The 21,796-nt window shown below is 45.2% G+C and overlaps 1 protein-coding gene across 1 annotated transcript in view; it reads left to right on the top strand.

The window, feature by feature from the left end:
• Positions 1–857: 857 nt before the first annotated feature.
• hs3st4 (heparan sulfate (glucosamine) 3-O-sulfotransferase 4) overlaps positions 858–21,796 on the top strand; it is a 73,367-nt gene continuing 52,428 nt past the window's right edge. Inside the window, exon 1 of the mRNA XM_056406854.1 lies at positions 858–2,369. Within this exon, the coding sequence (XP_056262829.1) occupies positions 1,753–2,369 (617 nt within the window). The 5' untranslated portion in view covers positions 858–1,752. The remainder of the gene's footprint in view (positions 2,370–21,796) is intronic.

Here is a 21,796-nt window from a genome sequence, read left to right as displayed (position 1 = left end):
TCACTTGAATTGTCTAATTAACTCGAAACACCTGCAAGGGTTTCCTGAGCCTTGACAAACACTCAGCTGTTATAAATCTTTTTTTTTACTTGGTCTGAGGAAATATTAAAATTTTATGAGATAGGATTTTAGAGTTTTCTTAAGCTGTAAGCCATAATCAGCAATATTAAAAGAATAAAAGGCTTGCAATATTTCAGTTGATTTGTAATGAATCCAGAATGCATGACATTTTTGTTTTTTTAATTGCATTACAGAAAATAAAGAACTTCATCACACTATTCTAATTTTCTGAGACAGTCCTGTATATACATATTTCCGAGACCCATGAGTGTGACGCTCATGGCTCTCCTGGTGTGTCGGAGGTGTGTGATGAACGAGATCCTCTAATACAGGGAGACATTTTGGTGGCACGCAATTTTAAATCCTCATATTGCGGCAAACAAAGTGTACAAGTTAAGGTCTCGTGAACATCATCCTCCAGTTATTATAGTCTGCACCAGAGTTGTATAATACATGCAGTGGACGCCAGCAGCATCCCCATCCTCGCAGAACGCAGGGTGGTGCATTAAGGTATATGAAGAAGAGCACTACCCCCCCCCCCCCCCCTCCATCCCCGAGTGACTCTGTGCTTTAATTAAAATAAAATAAAAACTCTCACTACCCATGTTGGTTCATATTGATCCAAATAAACTTATTTTTCTGTATTTTTGCAAATTAAATTATGCATTGGTCCGCATGAAAACCAGCAGGGTGCAGACATGAGCTTCCTGTGGAATGTAATCTCCAGCAAAACATTCTCAGATGGAGTTTAACACTGAACTTTATTAAAACATCTCAATGTAATAAGCCCTCGCGCACGTCCCATCACGTGAATGCGGGGCCGCACATTTAATTACGCAACGATACGTCCGTTGAGGGAATGTGACGTGTTATTGCCCAACTGTGTGCACCGATATGGGAGCGAGAGAAGAAGAAGAAGAAAAAGTGGGTGTACACACACACACACACACACTAGTTGTGCCGTGTGGCTCAGTTCAGACGAGCTCACTCATCGTTGGATTCCACCAATCTGAGGACGGCGCGAGCGGCAGCCTGGTCGTCAGTGATGAGCGGACGCGTTTGCGCAAAGGCTGCGGACTTCCCGCTGCCCGAAGTCAGAGAGCACAGAGAGCATCGCCCCCTCGGTGGAGAGAGTCAGTGGATTTAAGCTCGCCTGGATGGACGTGCATCTACACTCTGGTACCGCAGACTGGACTTCGGTGTTGATGAGAAGCAGCCGACTTTACGCACTGTGCCGCCGCTGGGTTTCTCCTTCTTCTTCTCCTCCTCCTCCTCTCCTTGGTATTATACAATGCCAGGATTCGGTCCATCATATTCTGTCCAGTTGGAGCCGGGCTGCTCATTCGGAAGGGCGCCAGACCTCCAGCCGCTCAAATCTGCAAGTTCAGTCCAATAAATGGTGATATTGTCTGTCAAACCCTTGGAATAACAAATCGATAAAAAAAAAAAAACGGGACGCGATATTCTTCCGGAATTTCTAACGATCCATTTCCCCCTCCATTCTTCTTCAATATGCGATTTTGGTTGGATCGCGTTGTTTTTTTTGGTTCTAGCTTCACGCTTCTTCTTTTCTCTCTCCTTTCAGCTGGTAGTGACTGATTATTGCCGTTGATTTATTTTGTTTGTTCCATGCAAGACTCGGGGTGGAAACATGTCTGGCCACTTCTTTGAGAGGGACCACTGCTATCAGAGATGGCATTTTGGTCCGGCACTTCGCTTTTCACCTCTAAAGTGCCCCGGAAAATCGTATTCATGTTCACCCTCTCCCTCTCCGTCACCTACTTGTTCTACAGCTTGATGAGCTGCTACAACTCGCTGCAGTTCCCGCTGCAAGAGAACTACGCGTACCAAGGAAGACCCGTGACGGAGGAGACAACTTTGGTGACATTGAGGGAGAAACTTTACTCCGCTTCCACCGGGGGAGCGGAGGGACCCGGCGCGGCTTCTTCTTCTCCTCCTCCTCTTTCTTCTTCTTCCGCCGTGAAGGATCATGCTGAGGCCGAGCAGAGGACCGTGGAGTGGATCAGGGCTCCCACGGCGTCTCCGACGAAACCCGCCGCGGCGGCGCGTCACAGCAGCGCGCCGGAGAAGGAGCGCCGCGACTTCAGCACCACGGACCGCGACCTCCGGGTGAACTGCACCATGGATTACGGAGAGAAGAAGCTCCCCCAGGCCATCATCATCGGGGTGAAGAAGGGGGGCACGAGAGCCCTGCTGGAGGCGCTCAGGGTGCACCCGGACGTCAGAGCCGTGGGCAACGAGCCACATTTCTTTGACAGGAACTACGAGAAGGGGTTCGACTGGTACCGGTGAGTTCGGTTTCGGTTTGACAGCTCGGTTTATAAATAAATACACAAATAAAGCACACTTAAAGCTGCTCTTTACCGTGTTAGACAAAGAATGCCTGTGTGCTGCGTTGCTAAAGGCATCATGTGGTCACAGGTCTTCATGCTTTTATTGCCGGGGAGAACATCAATGTGCTCAGATTGATGAGTCATCACTCATCGTGATTTATGCCGATACATGTCAAACTTAACGACTTGTTGTGCACTGCACTTTCAGCCACATTCCTTTATGATGAGATATGTCTGGGCTCGGATTACAATAGACTCAACCCGTTGTGTAGTTCACTGTGTTGAAGTTTAGGGGTTTATTCCGCCTGCAGGTTGAATACTTTATGTTGCTCATATGTGAATGAACACGTGAGTGGTGAAGCACAGATTCATGTGTATTGTCAAACTTTGGAAAGGTCCTTTGAAGAAGGTCAATTCTGTAATCTTGTGTTGAGAGTCTTATACGTATAACATTATGTTAACATAACATTTAGTTGATGATCAGATCTGCCTGTAAGTCAAGTTACCTCAATAGCCTCTTGGCTAACTCTGGCACATTTACTGCAATGTTTTTATCAATGTGCACTGTCCCTTATTAAATAAACCATAAAAATAAAAATAAAAAATAAAAGAAGATGCTCATCGTGGCACACACACACACAAACACACAAACAGACACACACACACACATTCTGCTTAACATGTTAGATAATGTTAACAAATACAGCAACGAGAATACTGACATATAATAATCATATGATGTTCATTTTAAATATTGTGTTTCATGCTGTGAGATATTGTCTCTCATTATTATTCAGGTGCATGTTGCGTAGCAGATTGTACACACACACTCAAACATGGAATCCATGGTCACAGATTACTGCAACACGGACGTGATTTGATAGGAGTATTCTTCTCCACCCTTTTTGGATATCACTAATTAAAGAGATAGAAGTATTTCCCCCTCTGGCATTCCTCTGTTCTCATCTTGTCAGCCAGTCGTCTTCTCCTCTTCTCCACAGAACATTCAACCCTTCAATTACCTCATCAACTGCTGTATTATCCGGGGGAAAAACCCCTGTTTTGTTGTCGCTTTGCAGCCGATTGCTCAACAACAACAACAAAGGAAGTGTGAATGTGCTCACACCTTCTCCACGTGTGTGGTAGTTAACGTTCACTTTGAGTCCGGGTGTTAGCCCGATTAGAACCTCTTCATCATCGGCCTGTTTACGGGAGGAAAGAAACAAAAATCCACTTTGAGGGTTGGTCCACAGCCGGCGGGTTACGGCCCAGTTGGGCGTTTGTTCTCGGGGTGTTTGGCCGAGGGCATTGCCAGACGCCTCGAATGGAGTCCATGAGCTGAGGGGAACGCCGCTGACTCAAAGCGCCCTCTGTTCCTCCGTGTGCCGGTTCACGCCGGTGTTTGGGTTGCGGAGCATCTGCTTTCATGTCGCTGCATCGAGACGTGGGAGCTCTCGGCTGTTCGTCTCGCCCGCGTTGATGCAAGCTGTTTCATTACACTCACGGTGAAAGGCTCATTAGACAGGAGGAGGACACGCTTACATGAATAATAAGAAGTGTGCTTGTGTGTTTAAGGGCCCCTGAGCAAAAATACCCCCCCCCCCCCGAAAAGCAGTTTTCATTACATATCTGATGAGTGGACAGCTCACCTCGGAACGATGCGTTCAGGAGCACGAGACACGATGGACGTGGTCAAAGTCGATGGTTAAAAATAATCACAAGTTGAGACATTTTCTTCTTTTACTAGATAACAGACACTATATATATATATATATATATATATATGTATGTATATATATACACATGTGTATATATACACATATATATATATATATATATGTGTATATGTGTATATATACACACATATATATATATATACATATATATATATACACACATATATATATATATATAGTGTCTGTTATCTAGTAAAAGAAGAAAATTTTTCAACTTGTGATTATTTTTAACAATTTAACCATATATATATATGTATATATATATATATTTATGGATGTATATTCATATATATCATTCAGAGCACGTTTGTTTTTCTTTCTAAATGATGCGTTCTACTGCATCTGTCCTCTCGGCCTGCGATGCTCCGGCTAATGTGGACTTAACGGAAGTGAAATGATGATCAGTTACAGATGTTCAACGACTCCATTTGACATCGGTGTAATAGTTGATCTCGTAAAAAATGCGATTCATCAAATTTGGGCTCGTCGCAGTGACACCTGCTCCACATGTTGACGGATGTGACTCCGGGGAACGCGACCCAAAAGGCATCTCGTTAACGCTCAGAAGCTTCTCCGGTGGCTTCTCACGACGTCTCTGTGCTACTGCAGCGAGCTCGCGCTGACGAGTCGTCGACATCTTGGTCCTTATTCTTTCCGTGTGTTGCCTTTCTCCTACTTTCGGGCTGTGTGCTTGAAGGCAGCGAGAAGAAAAGCCCCACCGAGTTGTGTGCAGTGAACTAAAGAACCTTGAAGCCGTGAAGTGGACGTGGACAGCGTGGATGCATTCAGGCGCGCCGGGAGCCCGTGCCGATAAAGTGGCGGTTGTGGCTCTGAAAGAGAGACGGTAGACTCACGCTTGTACTGCAGCTTTCATCTGAGGCTTCAACATGTGGTATCTATCGATGCTTTTTTTGGTTACTTTTCAAGAGATTGGGGCAAAAATTCACCAACGAAAGGACTTGTGATTATCCTGCCGAGTGTCTGACAGGGTCACGACCCGGTTCCCTCTCAGGTAAACTCGTCAGCGGCGAGCCGTCGCCATGTTGAGAGCCTTGTGGAGTCAATGGAGTTGCTCTGAATGTCGCATCGAGTGTCTTTCCGAGTCTTACGTTTCCGTGACTTCGTTTGCTTACAATTGTGCATAAAGAAATAGCACAATGTTGTATTTTAAGTCATGTGGTAGTGCGTTCTATACAACTGGCCCATTACTCAAACCGTTGCAGCTGGAGGGGGAGGGGGGGGGGGGATTTAGCAACATCAGCAAAAAGTAACTTCAGTAAACTCCGACTTCATTTAAATCTGTAAAGTTTTCCTTCGGGAAGATTTTAACTTTCTGTATAAAACACAGACTCTCATGTCGGATACTCGCATCGGGATTCCAAGTTTAGCGTGGGCTCGGCGTCGGCCTCCGTCGACGGGCCCAGATTGGTGATTCACGCTGATTTCCTTTATTTTTTTATTTTTATCACTCTTGGACAGTTCCTCCAGTGTGTTTTGGGCTTACTTGAACAAGCAATTAGCGAAGTAGTGCCATCATTACCGTACACACAGGACTGCCGCCAGCCAACTGGCGCTTCGAATGATGCGTCTATTTCTGAGTAAAGAGGATGATTCACCGACGCGAGGATTTTTAAACTCATCCGTTCTCTTGAGCTTCCCCCCAAAAATGGCCATCCTGGAATTGCAAACGTTTGAAGCGTTGAAGAGCGATACGGCAAAACGTTACTCCGTCCCCGTGCCGGCGTTCCTCCGCTTCGCTGGAAAGATAATGTGCCTCGTGAATTGTGCTCAAGAATGTCATTGATTATTGATCATACGTGAAGATTCATGAGCACTCTCAGTGGGAATCCACACGAGTTGGGGTCATTACGTAATGAGGGCTTATGAGGGAGGTGGACTGCTTGGTATTTTCGGGATTTCCTGCAAAATGCCAAACAAACAGTGTTTGTATTAGTGCAAGCAAAAAGGGTTTTAATGGAGCAACTGCCAGAGCAGGAAGACAGAACAATAAAAACTTGATTCTCAGATATTATTCAGATTTATAAATGGTGAAATTACATCACAAAATAGGAAAATACATATTTTTATAGTATAAACGCAGTTAAAATGACCAAATATTCGAGATATTTACTGTATTAAATCATGAAAATTACAACGACAATTCACCAGGGATTAAGGAACCGTGCTGAATTAAAAACGTGTCTTTTATGACAATGATGTCCTTCTTTCTTCTATTGAGGTGCAGAACATCTGTTTGTCTTCAGGCCGATGTGATCCCTCAGCCACGTCCCCCGGGACCGAAATATACGACTAAATAAGTTTGACTCGCGTAATGCTGAATGAATACTGACGTCCAAATCGGGAATATATGTAACGTTACTTGAGCCCATGCCTGGCTACTCTTATATGACTGAGTGTCAGTTTTAAAAAGAGTTTATTGAAGTTTGTGACTGAGTCGATTGTCTTTGAATTTGAGACATTTTAGTGAAACAATGCGGCTAACATCAGCCAGCTAGCTCAAATATCATTAGTCATTGTCTGCCAAACAACAGATAAAGTTGCGTGTTAAATACCGTTACATTATCCAAGTTATCTGCCCGACGTGGTTTGAAAGTTAACATATGTTATGAAGTTTATCTGGAGACGTGCTTTTCTTTGTTAGCCGCCCCGGAAACACACATAATGTTGCTAGCGGGAGTGGTCGGATCGGTCCGTTCACAAAGAGAGAGAGCGGCTTCCTTCACACTCAAAAGAACCCAATTGTGTTAACAAATATGCCGTTTAAATAATGCCATTAGGTAATGTATGTTGAAGCATGAATTTGCACCTCAAATATCTCTTCTCTAAGATAAGTTAATGAAGAGTGGAATGCTCTGTGTGTGTTTGGGGAATCTAACTATAGGCTCTATATCAGAATCCATCCGCCAGAGGTGCAAAAGTAAAAAAAAAAAAATCAATACGAGAGTCAAAGACACCATTCTGTGTGAAATTCATCACAAATCAATACGTCTGTGAAACAGAGATCTTCAACTTTAAAATGGCTTTTTGTTTATGCAACACGGTCTGGAATCTCAACTGAAGAAGTAGCATTGACTTTGTCACTAATTAAAAAATAAAAAAAAGCTGAATATTAGAGTACACTGGAGGCACTGATGGGAAAAAATGACCTGATAGAAACGTGTTGGATCAGCTTTGAATCCCATATTTGTGTGTCAGTTTTTTACAAATTATTTACAATTTTCCCACTTTTTCAAATCCCCTGAATTCAATTCACGTATAATGGAGGGAAAAAAGAGTTGTCAATTTAATATCTGTCTATAACCACCCACTTCAGTCCCAATACTTGCCCCAAAGCCATAAATCAAACTCCTCTCATAAAGCACAGGAGATCGCGGCCGACGCAGTCCTCTATGGAGGAACGCGGCGGTGTCCGTCCTCTACACCTCACCGCGAATAGCCTTCCTCAATAACTCCTCGCTCCGCCAGCCGGCTGCTGTAACACGGAGCTTCACCGCGGACTCGCTGGCTTTGACCCAGTGTAAAAGGATTTATGGCCACGCCCACCCTTTACGAGGCGAATGCCTCGTTCATCAAAAGCTGCACAGTCGGCGCCTGGAAGCAGTAAATTAAGAACACATTTTAAGGAGAAAAGTGACAAAAGCAACAGCGGTTTGTACTCCAACCAACTTTATAATTTGGAGTGGTTTCACGGCCGATGAACATTGATGAATCACTTCAAAAGTGAGATATACCTGCAACAATCTGAGTATCCACACCACCTCCGCCTTCCCTGCAAAGTAAGACACAGATAACCGGGAGGCAACATTTTTTAACTGGATATTTTTGCAAGCTCTCATATCTCTGTGTTATTAAAATGACACCTCTGTAATAAAAAGCCGAGGGGGATGTGGCCATAAATCTTGAGCCCCCCCCCCGCGCTGAGAAACGAGTCAGCTCGGCGGTGATTAGTCCCACTATGTATTGTTTTTATTCCGGGATGCATCTAAAACTATTTCTCCTTTTCTTGGCCACTTTTGTTTTTATTCATCTCTTCTTGCATGCCAGAGGATCAGCCTCGCCATTCCCCCCCCCCACCCCCCGAAGACTTTGCTCACGTCGCAAGTTCAAACACATCTTTCGATGACTTACAGGAGAGTGCGTTCCCAAAGAAACTCGTCCGTTTTTTTCTCCTCATCTTTTTCTCTCTCTTTAAAAAAAGAAAGAAAAAGAAGTACAGTGTGTGGCTCTCTGAAGGAACGGGGAACACGGTGCGCTGCAGCGCGGGGCTTCAGTGCACCTGCAACCTCCGGTCACGAGGAGTGGAGCCGGCGACAGGAGAAGGCGTAATGGAAACACGGCTCCGCGGCCCGGTCTAAACCCGGCGCTTATCCCCTTGTTTCTCTCTGCGCTCCCTCTCCTCAGCAGCTTAGCCCCTTGACTCTCGCCACCTGACTTGGAGCCCTGTGAATCCGCTCTGGTGAAAGTAGCAGAGGTGAGCCAGATCCCCCGAGCAGCCAGCCAGGCAGGGTGCCACCCCCCCTTCCGGCTGGGCCTTCGAGCCGCCTCGCCGTCCCGACGCCTTCCCCCAGACGGCGCGGCAGAATCTGCCGACGCCCGATAAGACGGCCGCCAAGACTCGCACCTCCGGAGCGCTCCGATGCCAACGCCGCGGTTGTTGGGAGTTTAGTCGGTGAGTGGATAATGGAAAGGTGCAGAATGACCTTCATGCCACTTCAGAAACATTTCCCGACTGTGTGCCTCACGATCTTATCCAGGGAACAACACACAAGGTGGTCCCAGAATCATCTTTCATTTGTCTTTTCATAGAAAGCATCAACATCGTCACGTTTTCCAAGTATTGAACTCTCAGGAGAAAACGTCCCTTTTGTAAGACGGCGTAGTTTAAATGTACAGCCGCCGAGATCCAGCTCAGCTGATTAGTGCAGCCATGACGACACTGTTCTCCGGGTTTATCGTCCCGTCTCCTATAATGATATCCAGAATACCTTTAGGATACACTGAGCACCTCTCACCTCTTTTCTCCCTCCTTGTGGATGAATTTTCATTTTTCAACTCTGCTTTCTCCCCGGAGTCATTTTGACTTCACGTCTCATAGGGTCATCGGAGGTTTTTCTTCTTCTTCTTCTTCTTCACTAGGATTATAGATGGTTGGATCGTATTGTAGCGATCTGTATTGTCACATGGGAATCATGGAGGTAGTAATACAGCTCCCTTCTTTTTGCATATGGAGAGAAGAAGAAAAATTAAAAAAAATCTCGAGAAGTTGATGGTTACGGCCAACTTCCCCCTGTTCTGAATTCATGTGCATTCCTCCTCCTCCTCATCTCTTTCTCCTGCCTGCTGCGGCTACACTCCGACGCCTTCAAGTGGAAGTCTGTTTTACTTTCTCCCCCCCCCCCCTTTCCGTTGCGATGAAGTGGCCGTGGGTTACGGTTCACCATCAACGCTCATATGCACTTTATTTTCGTGTCCGTCGAAAAAAGAAGAAGCGCCGGGGATAGAAATTCAGAGCGAAGCTTCTTTCTTCCCTTCCGTTGTCGCGGTGATAGAAGGGGAGGACTTAAGTGTGTTTTTGTTCCGCGACGTGGACAGATCGTCTAAAAGTGAAGAGGGACGCAGCTCGTTGAATTATTTATTTCACACCCAAAAATAAAGTCTAAGCTCAGCTGAAAGTAATTTTATGCAACAAAAAAAAAGAAGAAAAAAGAAGAAGGGATTCATCCCTCCCCCAAATGATGATTTGCATGCAACAGAATTGCCACGGTGCGCCTCGAGTCTGGAGGAACAATCGCACTCCCCGATGTGGTTTTTTCTTTTTCTTCTTCTCTTTTTTTTACAGACCTCTTTAAATCTCTGCAAACAAGACTACCGTGGGACAAATACGCACGTCAATCACGGTTGTCAAGATTCCAGTTTCTCCTCCTTCCACATCTCCTGCAGCACTTTGCTCTCTGCCTCCTTATTGGCTGCGAGGGAGAGGAGGGGAGAGGGGGGGGGGGGGTATGTGGTCTCATGATACCAGCTGATGCATGTGTTCAGTCAAAAAAGGGGGAGAAAAAAAACCCCAGACAGGAGCCAAGATACTGGGTCTGCCGGGAGGTTTTTTATTTTTTCCTTCCTCAAATGTGTGTCCACCAGCTGATAGGTGTGTTATGCCGAGGGGTGAAAATATTGGCTTCTCCCACTAGATTAGGCCGCATTACCATACGACCATTACGCCGTATAAATATGCAGCAATATGCCTTTAAAAAAAAAAAGAAACCCTCGTCCGTGGTGAGGTATCAGCATCCGGCGCCGGCCGCTAAACACGGACGCCGCTTTCAGCTCATTTTTTTCCTCCTCACGATTCTAAAATCTTTTCCGGCAATTATAATTTTTGGGGAGTTTGTTGTCGATTTGAAACGGAAAAAAAATTCGGAGGCGTTTCGCAAGAGGTGATCCTTCCGTGGCCAAATGCATCTCAACGAGATGACACACTTCATTCAATTATGGCCACGGGAAAAGGCTCCGGAGGTGTGAGCTAATTCCTCTGTTTACACCCCTGAGTCTCTGTCACACACACACACACACACACACACAGGCTTCATTGATCTTGTTTGTCCCGTCGCCTTTGAAGCTTCTCGTCGCTTCATGTCGTTTACTTATTCATGCTCTTTTCTTTACTCTCAAAAACCACCACTGGGTTTTCGGTTGGAACCATTTTAGCACAGATTGATACGACGTACGAGTCGAGTATCGGACGTGTGCGACGCGCTCGACGCCGAACTCGACGCACGCCGACGTCTCCGCAACCCTCAACGCGAGCAACGCCATTGACAAACCCCCTGGAGACGTGGATTAAAGACAGTGGAATGCAAGAAGGTGGCCATTAGGGATTATGCTCATTGCTAATGGCCGTTTCAGGAAGTGATTTGTTCTCCTGGATAGTTTTGGATTATTGGCATTAGAGGTTCAGCATCGACGTGTTCCGCCTTTCTAATACGATTGCATCTTCATCCCTTATTCATAAATGCAGAAAACTCATCCTTCTAGATCTAAACTTCAGTATCGGTTTAATTTAGGAGTCTATCGAAGACAAAACTGTAAAAAAAAACACCCCGACTGCTTTGAGGCTGTTGCAGGATTAGGACCCTTGACTTCTCAGCGGGCCTTTTTCTCACGAGCTATTTGAACTAAAGCTGGGGTTATTCATTCCGTGCATTTCAATGCGCCCATGGAGAATCTCCCAACAGTCGCTCTCCACTCCCATCGACCTCGGGTTTGTTTCATGTCTACCGAGACAGGAGGCAGAATCCTAAGAGTGCATTGATTTCCGAATGAGCGTACATTTACTTTAAAAAAAGACACCTGCAGGAGAGAGCGGCGGCGGCGGTGTTGATGGTAGTGGACGTCATAATTGATTCGAGTAATGAACAAGGACACGGCCGTCATGGTTTTTTTTTTGCCTCAAATTAGCGTCGGAAATACACCAGGGCAAAGGGCAAAACTGCCCCAAAGAGATATAATTTTGCCCCTGATATCACGAGGAGAGGGGCAAAAAATGCCCCCATAATTTTCTTAATTTAATTGTTGTTGTGTGTCCTATCTTTATTGCCTGTACTAGGTAGGTACACACACCAAAAATCAATAAATATCATTTTAAATTATAAAAAAAACACATTAAATTGTATTCTATCAAAATTATTTCTATGGTGTGATTTATGTTTTCTGTTATGTTTTTGTGTTCAAAAAATCTAAGAAACACCTTGAATCCATAGACTACTGCCTAATAGTATTATTATTGCCATTTTTATGACAATTGCTCATGTACTGTAAGTCCAAATAAGTCTATTTATTATTTTTTGAACAAAGGTTAAATGTTATTTCACAAGTTTCAAAAAGCGCCCCCAATTTCTTTTAAAATGCCCCTGGATTTCAGTCAGCGGAGGCAACAATTGTCCCCTAAAAAATAGGTAAATGTCCGACCCTGTCTCAAGGTCACTTTGCAGTCACGGGCTTGAAGCTGCGTCCTCTGGTCTCCGTAAAAAAAAAGACCGACTCGTCATGAAAGTGCACCTGGGCCGAGGTGAGAAGGTAGAGCTGCTGTAACTAATGGGAGTATTTAATTCAATTTATTGCCTCAGCCTGCCGCATCATACGAGACACGCCGGTCACTGGAAGATTGGAGGTTTTCTTCGTGAGAGAGAGATTAACCCTCTTTTGCAAAGGGCAGGAGACACTCGCCGCCCAGATCGCTGGATGTGTAAATCTGCAGAACTAAATGAGTGTCGGTTGGTGGAGAAACGGGTCTCTGGAGCTTCATCATCAGCGTCACGCTCGCTGGGGATCTGTAATAAACGAGGGTTTCGTCAACATGGCCGCCGGTCAGTGTCTTTTCAAGGAGTCGGTCAAAAAGCACTCCGACATATTTCCCTCCGACTACATGTTTCGCGTTCGGCGCTATCTTTATCATCTATTATGTATTTCTATGGATGGAGGATGGCATTCTGTTTTCACCCTCAGCTCATTGCAATGATTAATGTGGCCGTATTGCTCTTTATGTTGGCCACGTGTCAGACCGTATCTGCCTCTTAACACATTGTCTCCAATTAACATTTTCCAAATTCACGATGCAATCTGCGGAATACAAATGAAGGCGGTCCCTGAAGCCGTTGGCTCTTGTTCTCGGCTCGGAGCGATTTATTTTGTAAAAAATGGTTTGTAATACACCTCATTTTTGCAAGGAATAAACACGTACGCGGCGCCGCCGCCGCACATTGGGTAAACTCAACGAAAGGCTTCAGGGTTTTTGGAAAATTAATGTGCCTTGATAATTAGTTAAGCAACGGAGCAATGCCAGAGGAAGGAATTTCACACCTTGAGTTTAATAATATACAGTGCCATTTGCCGCGGTTGTAATGTGCATATGTTTTTCCGTGTTATTTCGTGCTCCTGTTGTCGTTTCGTCTCATCTGAACAGACGGATTGTCGAAAAAACAACACGACGGCTGCTACTCATTTAAAAATGTCTAAATTTTAGGATGTTTTAGCATTTGTATGCATTTCTCATGTACAGCACAGCCATTTTTGTTAGAGAACCTCAATTTAAGTGATTCATATGATTTTTTCACACATTCTACTTTCATACTTTTCTTGTATTCCTCAACAACAACAAAATTAAAATATGAATTTACAGCATTGTAAAAACATTGTAGCACCACTAATTATTTGTAAAATCTTTTTATTGAACAACTATTTGCTCCTCTGGTCCTGAGCACATGGAGCACTGCTTATATCCTGCCAGGTAGTTGATTGCAGGTAATTGCTTTCACCTGGCGTCCCAGGTGTAAACCCTCTTCCTGATTACACACTCACACTGAAAACCAGCAGGCCTTCAGGTCCAGAGGGCTTTGGATTGAGAACTTCCGCCTTTAAACACGCAGCTACGGCCCAAACCGCCTACTCCTAATTCTCTCCAGCCATTCAGCACGTTTTTAAATTTTTTTTAAACACACATTTATTCTCGCAGAGTAATGTCATTAAGAAAAATATGTGTATTTTCGTAACTTTAAATTTATTTTTTGCAACTTCTAAGTTCACGGAGGAACGTCAAGGTGCGCCGGCAAAGTTCTGCCATCAGAGGCCGTGCCCCCCCGACCTGGATAAGTGCTAACCCACAGAGTTCCACATCGCTCTTTCCCTCCGTCACGTCGTCGCCTTTTCTTTCCCGTGTCATTTTCCTTGACTTGCGAAAGCTCGAAATCTGAAAGGCACAACAATGTCCGCTGCATGTTCCGTCAATTAAAAAAAAAGTAGGCGCAGAAATCCCGCAGTGAAAATGAATGTAATCATGCAGCCTCCCGCGGTTCTGAAGTAAAAAAAAAAAAAAAAACATTAAGCATATTTTTGGGAACGTCGGGGTATTCCGAAGAGCTTTTTTCTTCTTGCTATTGCGAAATCTTCATTGTTGTCAATCCTACTTCAGGGAAATTTGCCGTCTCTGCTTCCAAATAAAATGTGTTCAACAGGCTTACCGAGCGCCACGTCTCAGACTAATTAGATGCTCCGCGGCTCGCTTCCACATATTCAATGTTTTTGAATAAGCAACAGTGCAACTTGCACAAAATATTGTTCCCACTTTGCACTTAAGATATTACAACCCAAGTAGTGTTCATACTGCCGTCTTAAACTGCTGCCCGTGACAACAATAGGAGAAAGAAAATTACACTTTTTTTAATTGATCCCTGTGGGGGAACCCTTCTCTGCATTTAACCCATCCTTAGTGAGTCAGGAGCAGCTGGAGGCTTCAGTGTCTTGCTCAAGGACTCTTCAACATGCAACTAACGGGGATTGAACCGAGTACCTTGCGGTTTCGGGACGACCGCTCGCCCCAATGAGCTGCAGCCGACCCCCAAAAGGGTCGAGCGTCGTTCTCGACCACAGGCACCGTGACGCCACCCGTTGGTTCGCGGACGCCGTTTTTGAAGTCTCGTGTTCGGGCATTTTTTCCGTCGCTATCTTGGTTTTTATCCCATAGCACCTTTTTGGTTGTTTGCAGCCATGAGTGACGAAATAAAACACAACATCTTCCAAACAAACAACAAATGCTGCCGATGGAAAAAGGGGACGTCTTCTGTGTTGAGCAAGGCGTGGCCCTGTTTGGGAACGCCCGGTTAGCAGCCGCTGCCGCATGATGGTGCGCCTCCATGTCGTCTTCCTCTGGATGTGGTTTCAGCTTCCTGTGTGTCGTGGCGAGTTTGTTTTGGCGCAGTTTCAGTGCCTTAGCTGGCCTCTTTATTACTGCATTCCCTAATGCCTTGATTTAAAGCCCTCTCAGAGGTCAGATATCGTGCTGGCAGCCACAGACCACTTCCTTCCACACCGCCTCATTAATAACGGCACATAAATCCGGGCACACCGACTTTTTCTCACTTGCATATTGCAGCTATTCGGGAGTGTTACGGGGGACATCTTTATTGCAGAGAGGAGGTAGATTGCCAAACACTCATCCGTTTACACCTCAAGCCCAAGTCCAAATTAATTAGAAAGTACTCCTCCCTGTGGGATGCTTACATTTGCATTTATTTAGAAACTCTCAAGGGGCCTCCACAATTGATTCGTGGGAGATTCACAAGACCGCGTAACGTTCGCTCACTCGGCAAAGTCTTCAACAAATAATTCTCTCCTTCGTGTTGGGTGATTTCATGAAAGATTCAGGGGAACACGCGCACTCCATCGAAGCCTTGATGTATAGCTTGTGACTTACACTAACTCGATCGCATTACATTTGCTTATTTGCGGCTCGTTGTGTGCAACTAACCCACTTCAGAGTGAAACGAGGGGGGAAATGAGTGAACGCAGCAGCGGGGTTTCTACCCGCACGGATCGGATTGCATTTTTATCATTTGATGATCCGGATGTGGTCAGACAGAAGAATTATTATTGTTGTTGTCAGCGTGTGTTTATCTTGATTCGGCCCACTAATCAACGTCAACCAGCGAGAGCCTTTTTGTTTTATTTGAGTGCAAATGTAACATCAAAAGCCTCATGTGTGTTTTTTTGAGATTACATTTTTAATGAAGCCAAATATCTCCTCTGGTTAGCCGTAACGATCGAATTGTTTCTAGAGAAGATGCTAAATAATCGAAATGCTTCGTGATGTAAGATGTTCAGAACTCATACACGGCCACAAGGACAGCGATTGGAATATTGGACTTTAAAAAGATGCAAAAAAAAGAAAAAAGCTCATCTCATATATCTATCTATTGATAGATATCAGCTGTTTGTTAAAAGTTATTATTTGGTTTGTAAACCATCAATAAACAATATTTGGTGACTTTTATAAAGTTTCAACTGATGACAAATATAATTTGTTGACTGTCATAAATAATTTGTGGAAAGCATCTACAAACTTTAACACAGACAGAAGGACCAGAAAACAATTATTAACTTTTGATAAACAATGTCTGTAGTTTGCAAACCATTTGGTAATCATGAACAAATACCTAATAAAGTGCATTAAATGGTAGTGTGCAACAATACACTTCATAAATAATGCATAAATTTCATCAGAAGGTGATTGACTCTTAACAAAATGATCATTCTATTCAACTACTTTTCATTGATGATGATTATTATAAAGTGTAACCAGGATTTATTTGAGGTAGTAATTTAAGCGCACGTGTAATCCCTGAGGTTGAGGTCTACATGTGCATACTTCTAGAAACATTATGGATGATATCCTTGCTGCACGTTTTCCATCTGGCTTCTGCTTTACAGACCGAAAAAATGCTTAAAGATTTAAAAAAAACGTAAATAGCGAACACCGGTTCTTGGCTCACGATGTCATCTCTATTGTTTACGTGCCATTAATCTCTCACAGCATTCTCCCCTCACTTCTCACATAGAGCATACATTGCTTGAGGCTCTTATCTCACGCAACACCAGGCTGCAGCACCGCGTCCACAGAACTGCTCCCTAGAAGAGGAGGAGGAGGAGAAGAAGAAGGAGAAGAAGACATAGGACACCCCCCCCCCCCTCATGCTTGGAGAGATTTCATCGTGCATGATTTTGCTGTTGTGGAAATATTTTTTTGCCTGGAGTGGAATATTAATTTATCTTCTGAAGTAATCAAAGCCGATGCATTAATTACACACACGGCGAGGAGGAATCTCGTTCGGGGTGATTTAAAAAAAAAAAAAAAAAAAAAGCTACCGCAGGAACTTTAATTAAATATCCAAATCAATAATTGTGCAGGAGCATGTGTCACTGTGTCGACGCGGCGTCTTCTCTACTGGAAGTCCGTACCTTTTTTTTAAATAACGATTACTGCTCTTCACACGCTGAATAATCAACATCATTAGCCGGTCTATTCCCCCCCCCCCCCCCCCGTGCTATTAAAAAATGAACAAACCCACTATAGCATCAGAACTATAGGCGGCAGAGACCTCGTCTCCATTTCCAAGTTGGCCAATGAAACGTGTCGGCGGGGGCGGGATGTTAATAAGCGTTAATAATGCAGAAAGAAGCAGCTCTTCCGATATTAACGCACTCCGTGTGATCATTTCCGCGGCAGCCGCGATTACACGGCGTCGCATGTTTATATTTTCCCAGTTACTGCAGACTTTGAAGTGAAAAGTGGGCCAATTAGGAGCTGTTTCTTTTCTTCTCCCCGTTGTTCAAGCACACAACAATCTCTTCACGGCCCTGCTGTCGGCTTAAGCAGACGCTAAGAATACAACCGGGAGGAGAGCGACAGCGAACGGATCCTTCGCTTCCTCGCTCGAGTAAACGATGCACGGGAGCGTTGTTTATCCGGCCGGCCTTCCCGGCTCCGTTCCAGAGATCCACTCGTGAAGAAATCCAGACTCTAATTGGCAAAACACCAAAGTGAAGACGCAGCAAACGGGACGACATCCAGCACCGCTCCTTCTCTTTTACGACCCACCCCCCACACACACACACACACACACACCCTTTTGGCTCTTTTTTTTGTCGACCCCTCGGTTGCTCTGCGGAGTCTTTGGAACCTTTTGACCCCTCGTTCTCGGGTAAGGAATATCAAGACTAAAAAAATGAAAGCGGGCTGCGACTGCAGGAGGAGGATGGAGGATGGTGAAATGACGGTCCCATAATTGGGGTCCGCAGCAGCTCTCCGTGATCTGGGGACCGGCAGCGCTTACTCAGCAAGAATAAAACCCATTTGGAGCCGGGATACACACACACACACACACACACACACATCACCCCGCTACCTCGCGCTCTTATTATAGCCCTCTAGTGCACTCTTAAGTGACTTGCTGAGACGCATTGTGTGTGTTTACCTGTTTGGGAAAGTTGCTCTTCAAAACTGCGCCATCGGCGGCCCTCGTAGGGGGGAGAGTGCTGTTCACGCTCGAGGGGAAAGAGGAGGGGCGGGGCCCGCTAAGTGGTCCACCTCGGGCCGTGGTTACCCGCGAGCGCCCGGCACAACGACACGCAGCGTCCACTTTGACTCATAAATCATTGAGGGTCCGACGTGCATCGACGGGAATGTCGGTTTTGATACTTGATTAGCGTTTCTGTCACTTCGCCTTACGTGGAACATGACTCCAGCTGTTCGCCAGCAGCCGGTCCTCCAGACTGGCAGCCGGAGGTTTTTTTTCTTCTTTTCTTTTGCAGTTTGACAAAAAGGTGCGATTTCCAAAGGAATATACATATTTTTTTAACGAAATAAGATGATTTGCACACTGTCACAATTAAAATTCTCTGACACATTGTCTTTGTTTCAGCTTTCTCTTTTGAATGATTTTCAATTTTTTTCAAATTACAAATTTGCCTCAAAAGGGCTTTACCCGCAGCTGTTATTGTTGCTGTCTTATCAACTGATGAGGGGAAAAAAATTATTATTATTAAAAAAAGATATCCATCTACCTATTTAAAAGGAAAAGGTGCAGATGTAACCATATTCAATTCAATTTGGTTTATTTTATATCGCCCAATATCACACATTTGCCTCATAGGGCTTTAAAATCTGTACACATACGACATCCCTGACCTTTGACCTCACATCGGATCAGGAACAACTCCCAAGAAATAGAAAAAAAAACCCTTTCACTGGAAATAAAGTGAAGAAACCTTCAGGAGAGCAACAGAGGAGGATCCCTCTCCAGGATGGACAGAAGAATAGACAGATATGATGATTAGATATCCTGTGCATGTGTTGTAACTCTGTAATGTGTCCTTCTGGTCACATGACATTTATTATTCTGTCCATCCTGGAGGGGGGTCCTCCTCTGTTGCTCTCCTGGAGGTTTCTTCCCTGTTTTTTCTATTTCTTGGGAGTTCTTCCTGATCCGATGTGAGGTCAAAGGTCAGGGATGTCATGTGTACAGATTGTAAAGCCCTATGAGGCAAATTTGTGATATTGGGCTCTATAAAATAAACTAAATTAAATACGGTTACATCTGCACCTTTTCCTTTTTAAATAGGTAGATGGATATCTTAATTCTTTTACCCTCAGCAGTTTATAAGATAGCAACAATTACAGCTGCGGCGGACACACATTACATTACGTTTTTAATCTAATTACAACGGCCCGCCTCCTCTCCCGGGTCCTGCAAGAAGAGCTTTTAGGTGTCGTTTCACACTGCAGACACTTTAAAGCGACGGCTGAAGGAAACCGACGAAAGAAATGCTGCAGAATGTTTTCAGACTGTGTGTCCATCTAAACTCATCACGCCATTCTCAGTGAAGTAGAGACGCGGCAGCTTGTCAACGTCTCTGAAGATCAGCCGTCTGCAGTCGGGAAACGACAAAAGTTGCCGTCGCGCGCCTCTTCACCGCGGATGAACCTTTTTAACCCCCGTTTCACACACACACGAGTTATTTATAGATAATACGTGAGTCATTGATTTTAAAACGAGCCGTTTGGATGCCCGGTAATGTGGAAGCGATGGAGTTTATGATATTCAGCGGCATGCGGTTCACGACTCCCTGTAGAATATGATGTACACATTGTGCCTCGCTGCCCAAATGCTTATCGCCACCTCGCCTCGTGTTAATGTTGACCTGCGCCGCCCGGCTGTCGGGAGCCACCGCTCGCAGCCGGCGGGGACAAAGACGCAGACCGGAAACTTCAGCCGTCGTGTCGCGCCGTTGTCACATCCGCATCGGCGCGTCGTCGTACTCTGTGGTAACTTTGTCAAAGTTGAGAGGAGAAACACAATGTGCGAAGGCTCCACGCTAACTGGACGGGAATTCAATTCAATTCAGTTTATTTGTATAGCCCAATTTCACAAATTACAAATTTGTCTCGGAGTGCTTTACAATCTGTACACATAGACATCCCTGTCCCAAAACCTCACATCGGATCAGGAAAAACTCCCAAATACGGAACATTTTCAATGTGTTATAAAGTACAACGTGATTGGCTGAGGCCTTTTTGTTTGCCGTGCGAACGCTTTGATGAATCGGGCCCGTTGTAGAAAAGCTTTTTGGGGTTTTGAGTTCCTCAAGAGCCTTACTTATACACAATGGGTCCGTTGAGAATGAAGCACGAAGCGTCACGACATAAATCATCACAAATACAACAAACACCCCTTCGCACACGCACACACACACACACACACTCACAATACAACGGCACACGCACGTGGTTGACCCTCCCTGTGCTGGATATCACATATTGTGCTTTGAAAAACTGATTCAGACTTTTTTTTTTTAAGGATCAGAGTTAATGTCGCAGTGACCTTGGGTTTTAACCGCAGGAAGGTCAAGTGCTTCGGCCACGTTGTCATGCCAACCGTCAATATGGAAACGAGAGGATACGTTAATATCCACCTTCTCTTCTTGCGCTCATTCACCGAGGCTGAAGTCATAGCTGTCCGCGGTGATGCTCGCTGCGGCCCTCCTGGTCGAGGCGGGCCCGTTGGTCACAGGGTGGGACGGCGGCTGCCGGTCAGCGGTCAGCAGGTCCGTCTTTCAATCAGGAGGTCGGCGGTTCAATCCCCGCCCCAGTCCACGTGTCCTTGAGCAAGACATTTAACCCCGAGTTGCTCCCCGTGTCTCCGGTGTGTGAATGCAACACGGTCGTAAAGTCACTTTGGATGAAGACATGTGATGTAATGGATGGTGCAGTCGTTCTTCATCGACCCTCCAGCCCTCGCATCCCGTTGGACCGTTTACCTCCGAATGAACACGTTAACACCACGAGCAACGAAGGCAAGTGAGAGGACACGCGTCTCTTTTTTAAAGTTTTCATCATCGCGATGACTTTGATTCAGTCGCGTTGGAACTTTTTTACCCGGAGCCAAATCCCCCTTTTTTTTCGTTGATCCGTCGAGATGCTCAATGTGTGAAACGCAGTTTTCCATGGCAACGGTGAACCGACTCTTTGGCTCCGCCGTCTGCAACCGCACAACAGATTAGCCAAAGAACTACCCTTGAATCAAGGAAAGTAATGAGTCTCGCTGCTCAGCCGAAGAACGATCGTGTAATTTGCCACTCGGCGGCGGGGGGGGGGGGGGGGGGCGGGGCGTTGGCGGGGGAACGGAGCTGCACACGAATGCAAAATGTGCTGGAAATGCCAGGAATTTCTTCTTTTGTAGTCTGAGAGAAGACGTATGCTGAACATACATGTGGGTATCTGGAGTTCCTATTGACATGCACATGAATCCTAGAATTATTACTAAAGCAATAAATAAGGTAAGTATTACTAAACTTAATGTATTATTGGTAAATGGACTTGTACTTGTATAGTGCTTTTCTAGTCTTCTTCACTTCAAGACATTTAGTTTCATTGAGGCCAAAAAATAAACGACAAATCCCAGAGAAGAGCGGCACCACAAATGGAAATCATCTTTTTACATAATAGTAAAACATATTAATGTGTTTTCACTTTTTATTTGAGTCTCGTCTGCACCGACTGAGCAGAGCAGAGTCTGGGCTCGCTGCTTTTCCTCTGCTCTGCTTCCAGAGCCGGTCGGAGCGTGTCCTGCGGGGCTCGACCTTTTTGCTTTACGGCTTACGGCCGACATCGCATTGCACAAAGTAAATCTTCCTTTGTCTTCCCCTCTGCGGGCCTGTGAATCAGACGCGCAACGGATACAGAAAGAAAAGGTTTTGGGAGGGAAATGCTCCTGGGCCCGGCGTCCTCTCGCTGCAGCT

The sequence above is a fragment of the Pseudoliparis swirei genome, chromosome 23 (assembly GCF_029220125.1).
Source record: "Pseudoliparis swirei isolate HS2019 ecotype Mariana Trench chromosome 23, NWPU_hadal_v1, whole genome shotgun sequence".
Classification (NCBI taxonomy): Eukaryota; Metazoa; Chordata; class Actinopteri; order Perciformes; family Liparidae; genus Pseudoliparis; species Pseudoliparis swirei.
This window is presented reverse-complemented; position numbering and strand designations above follow the sequence as displayed.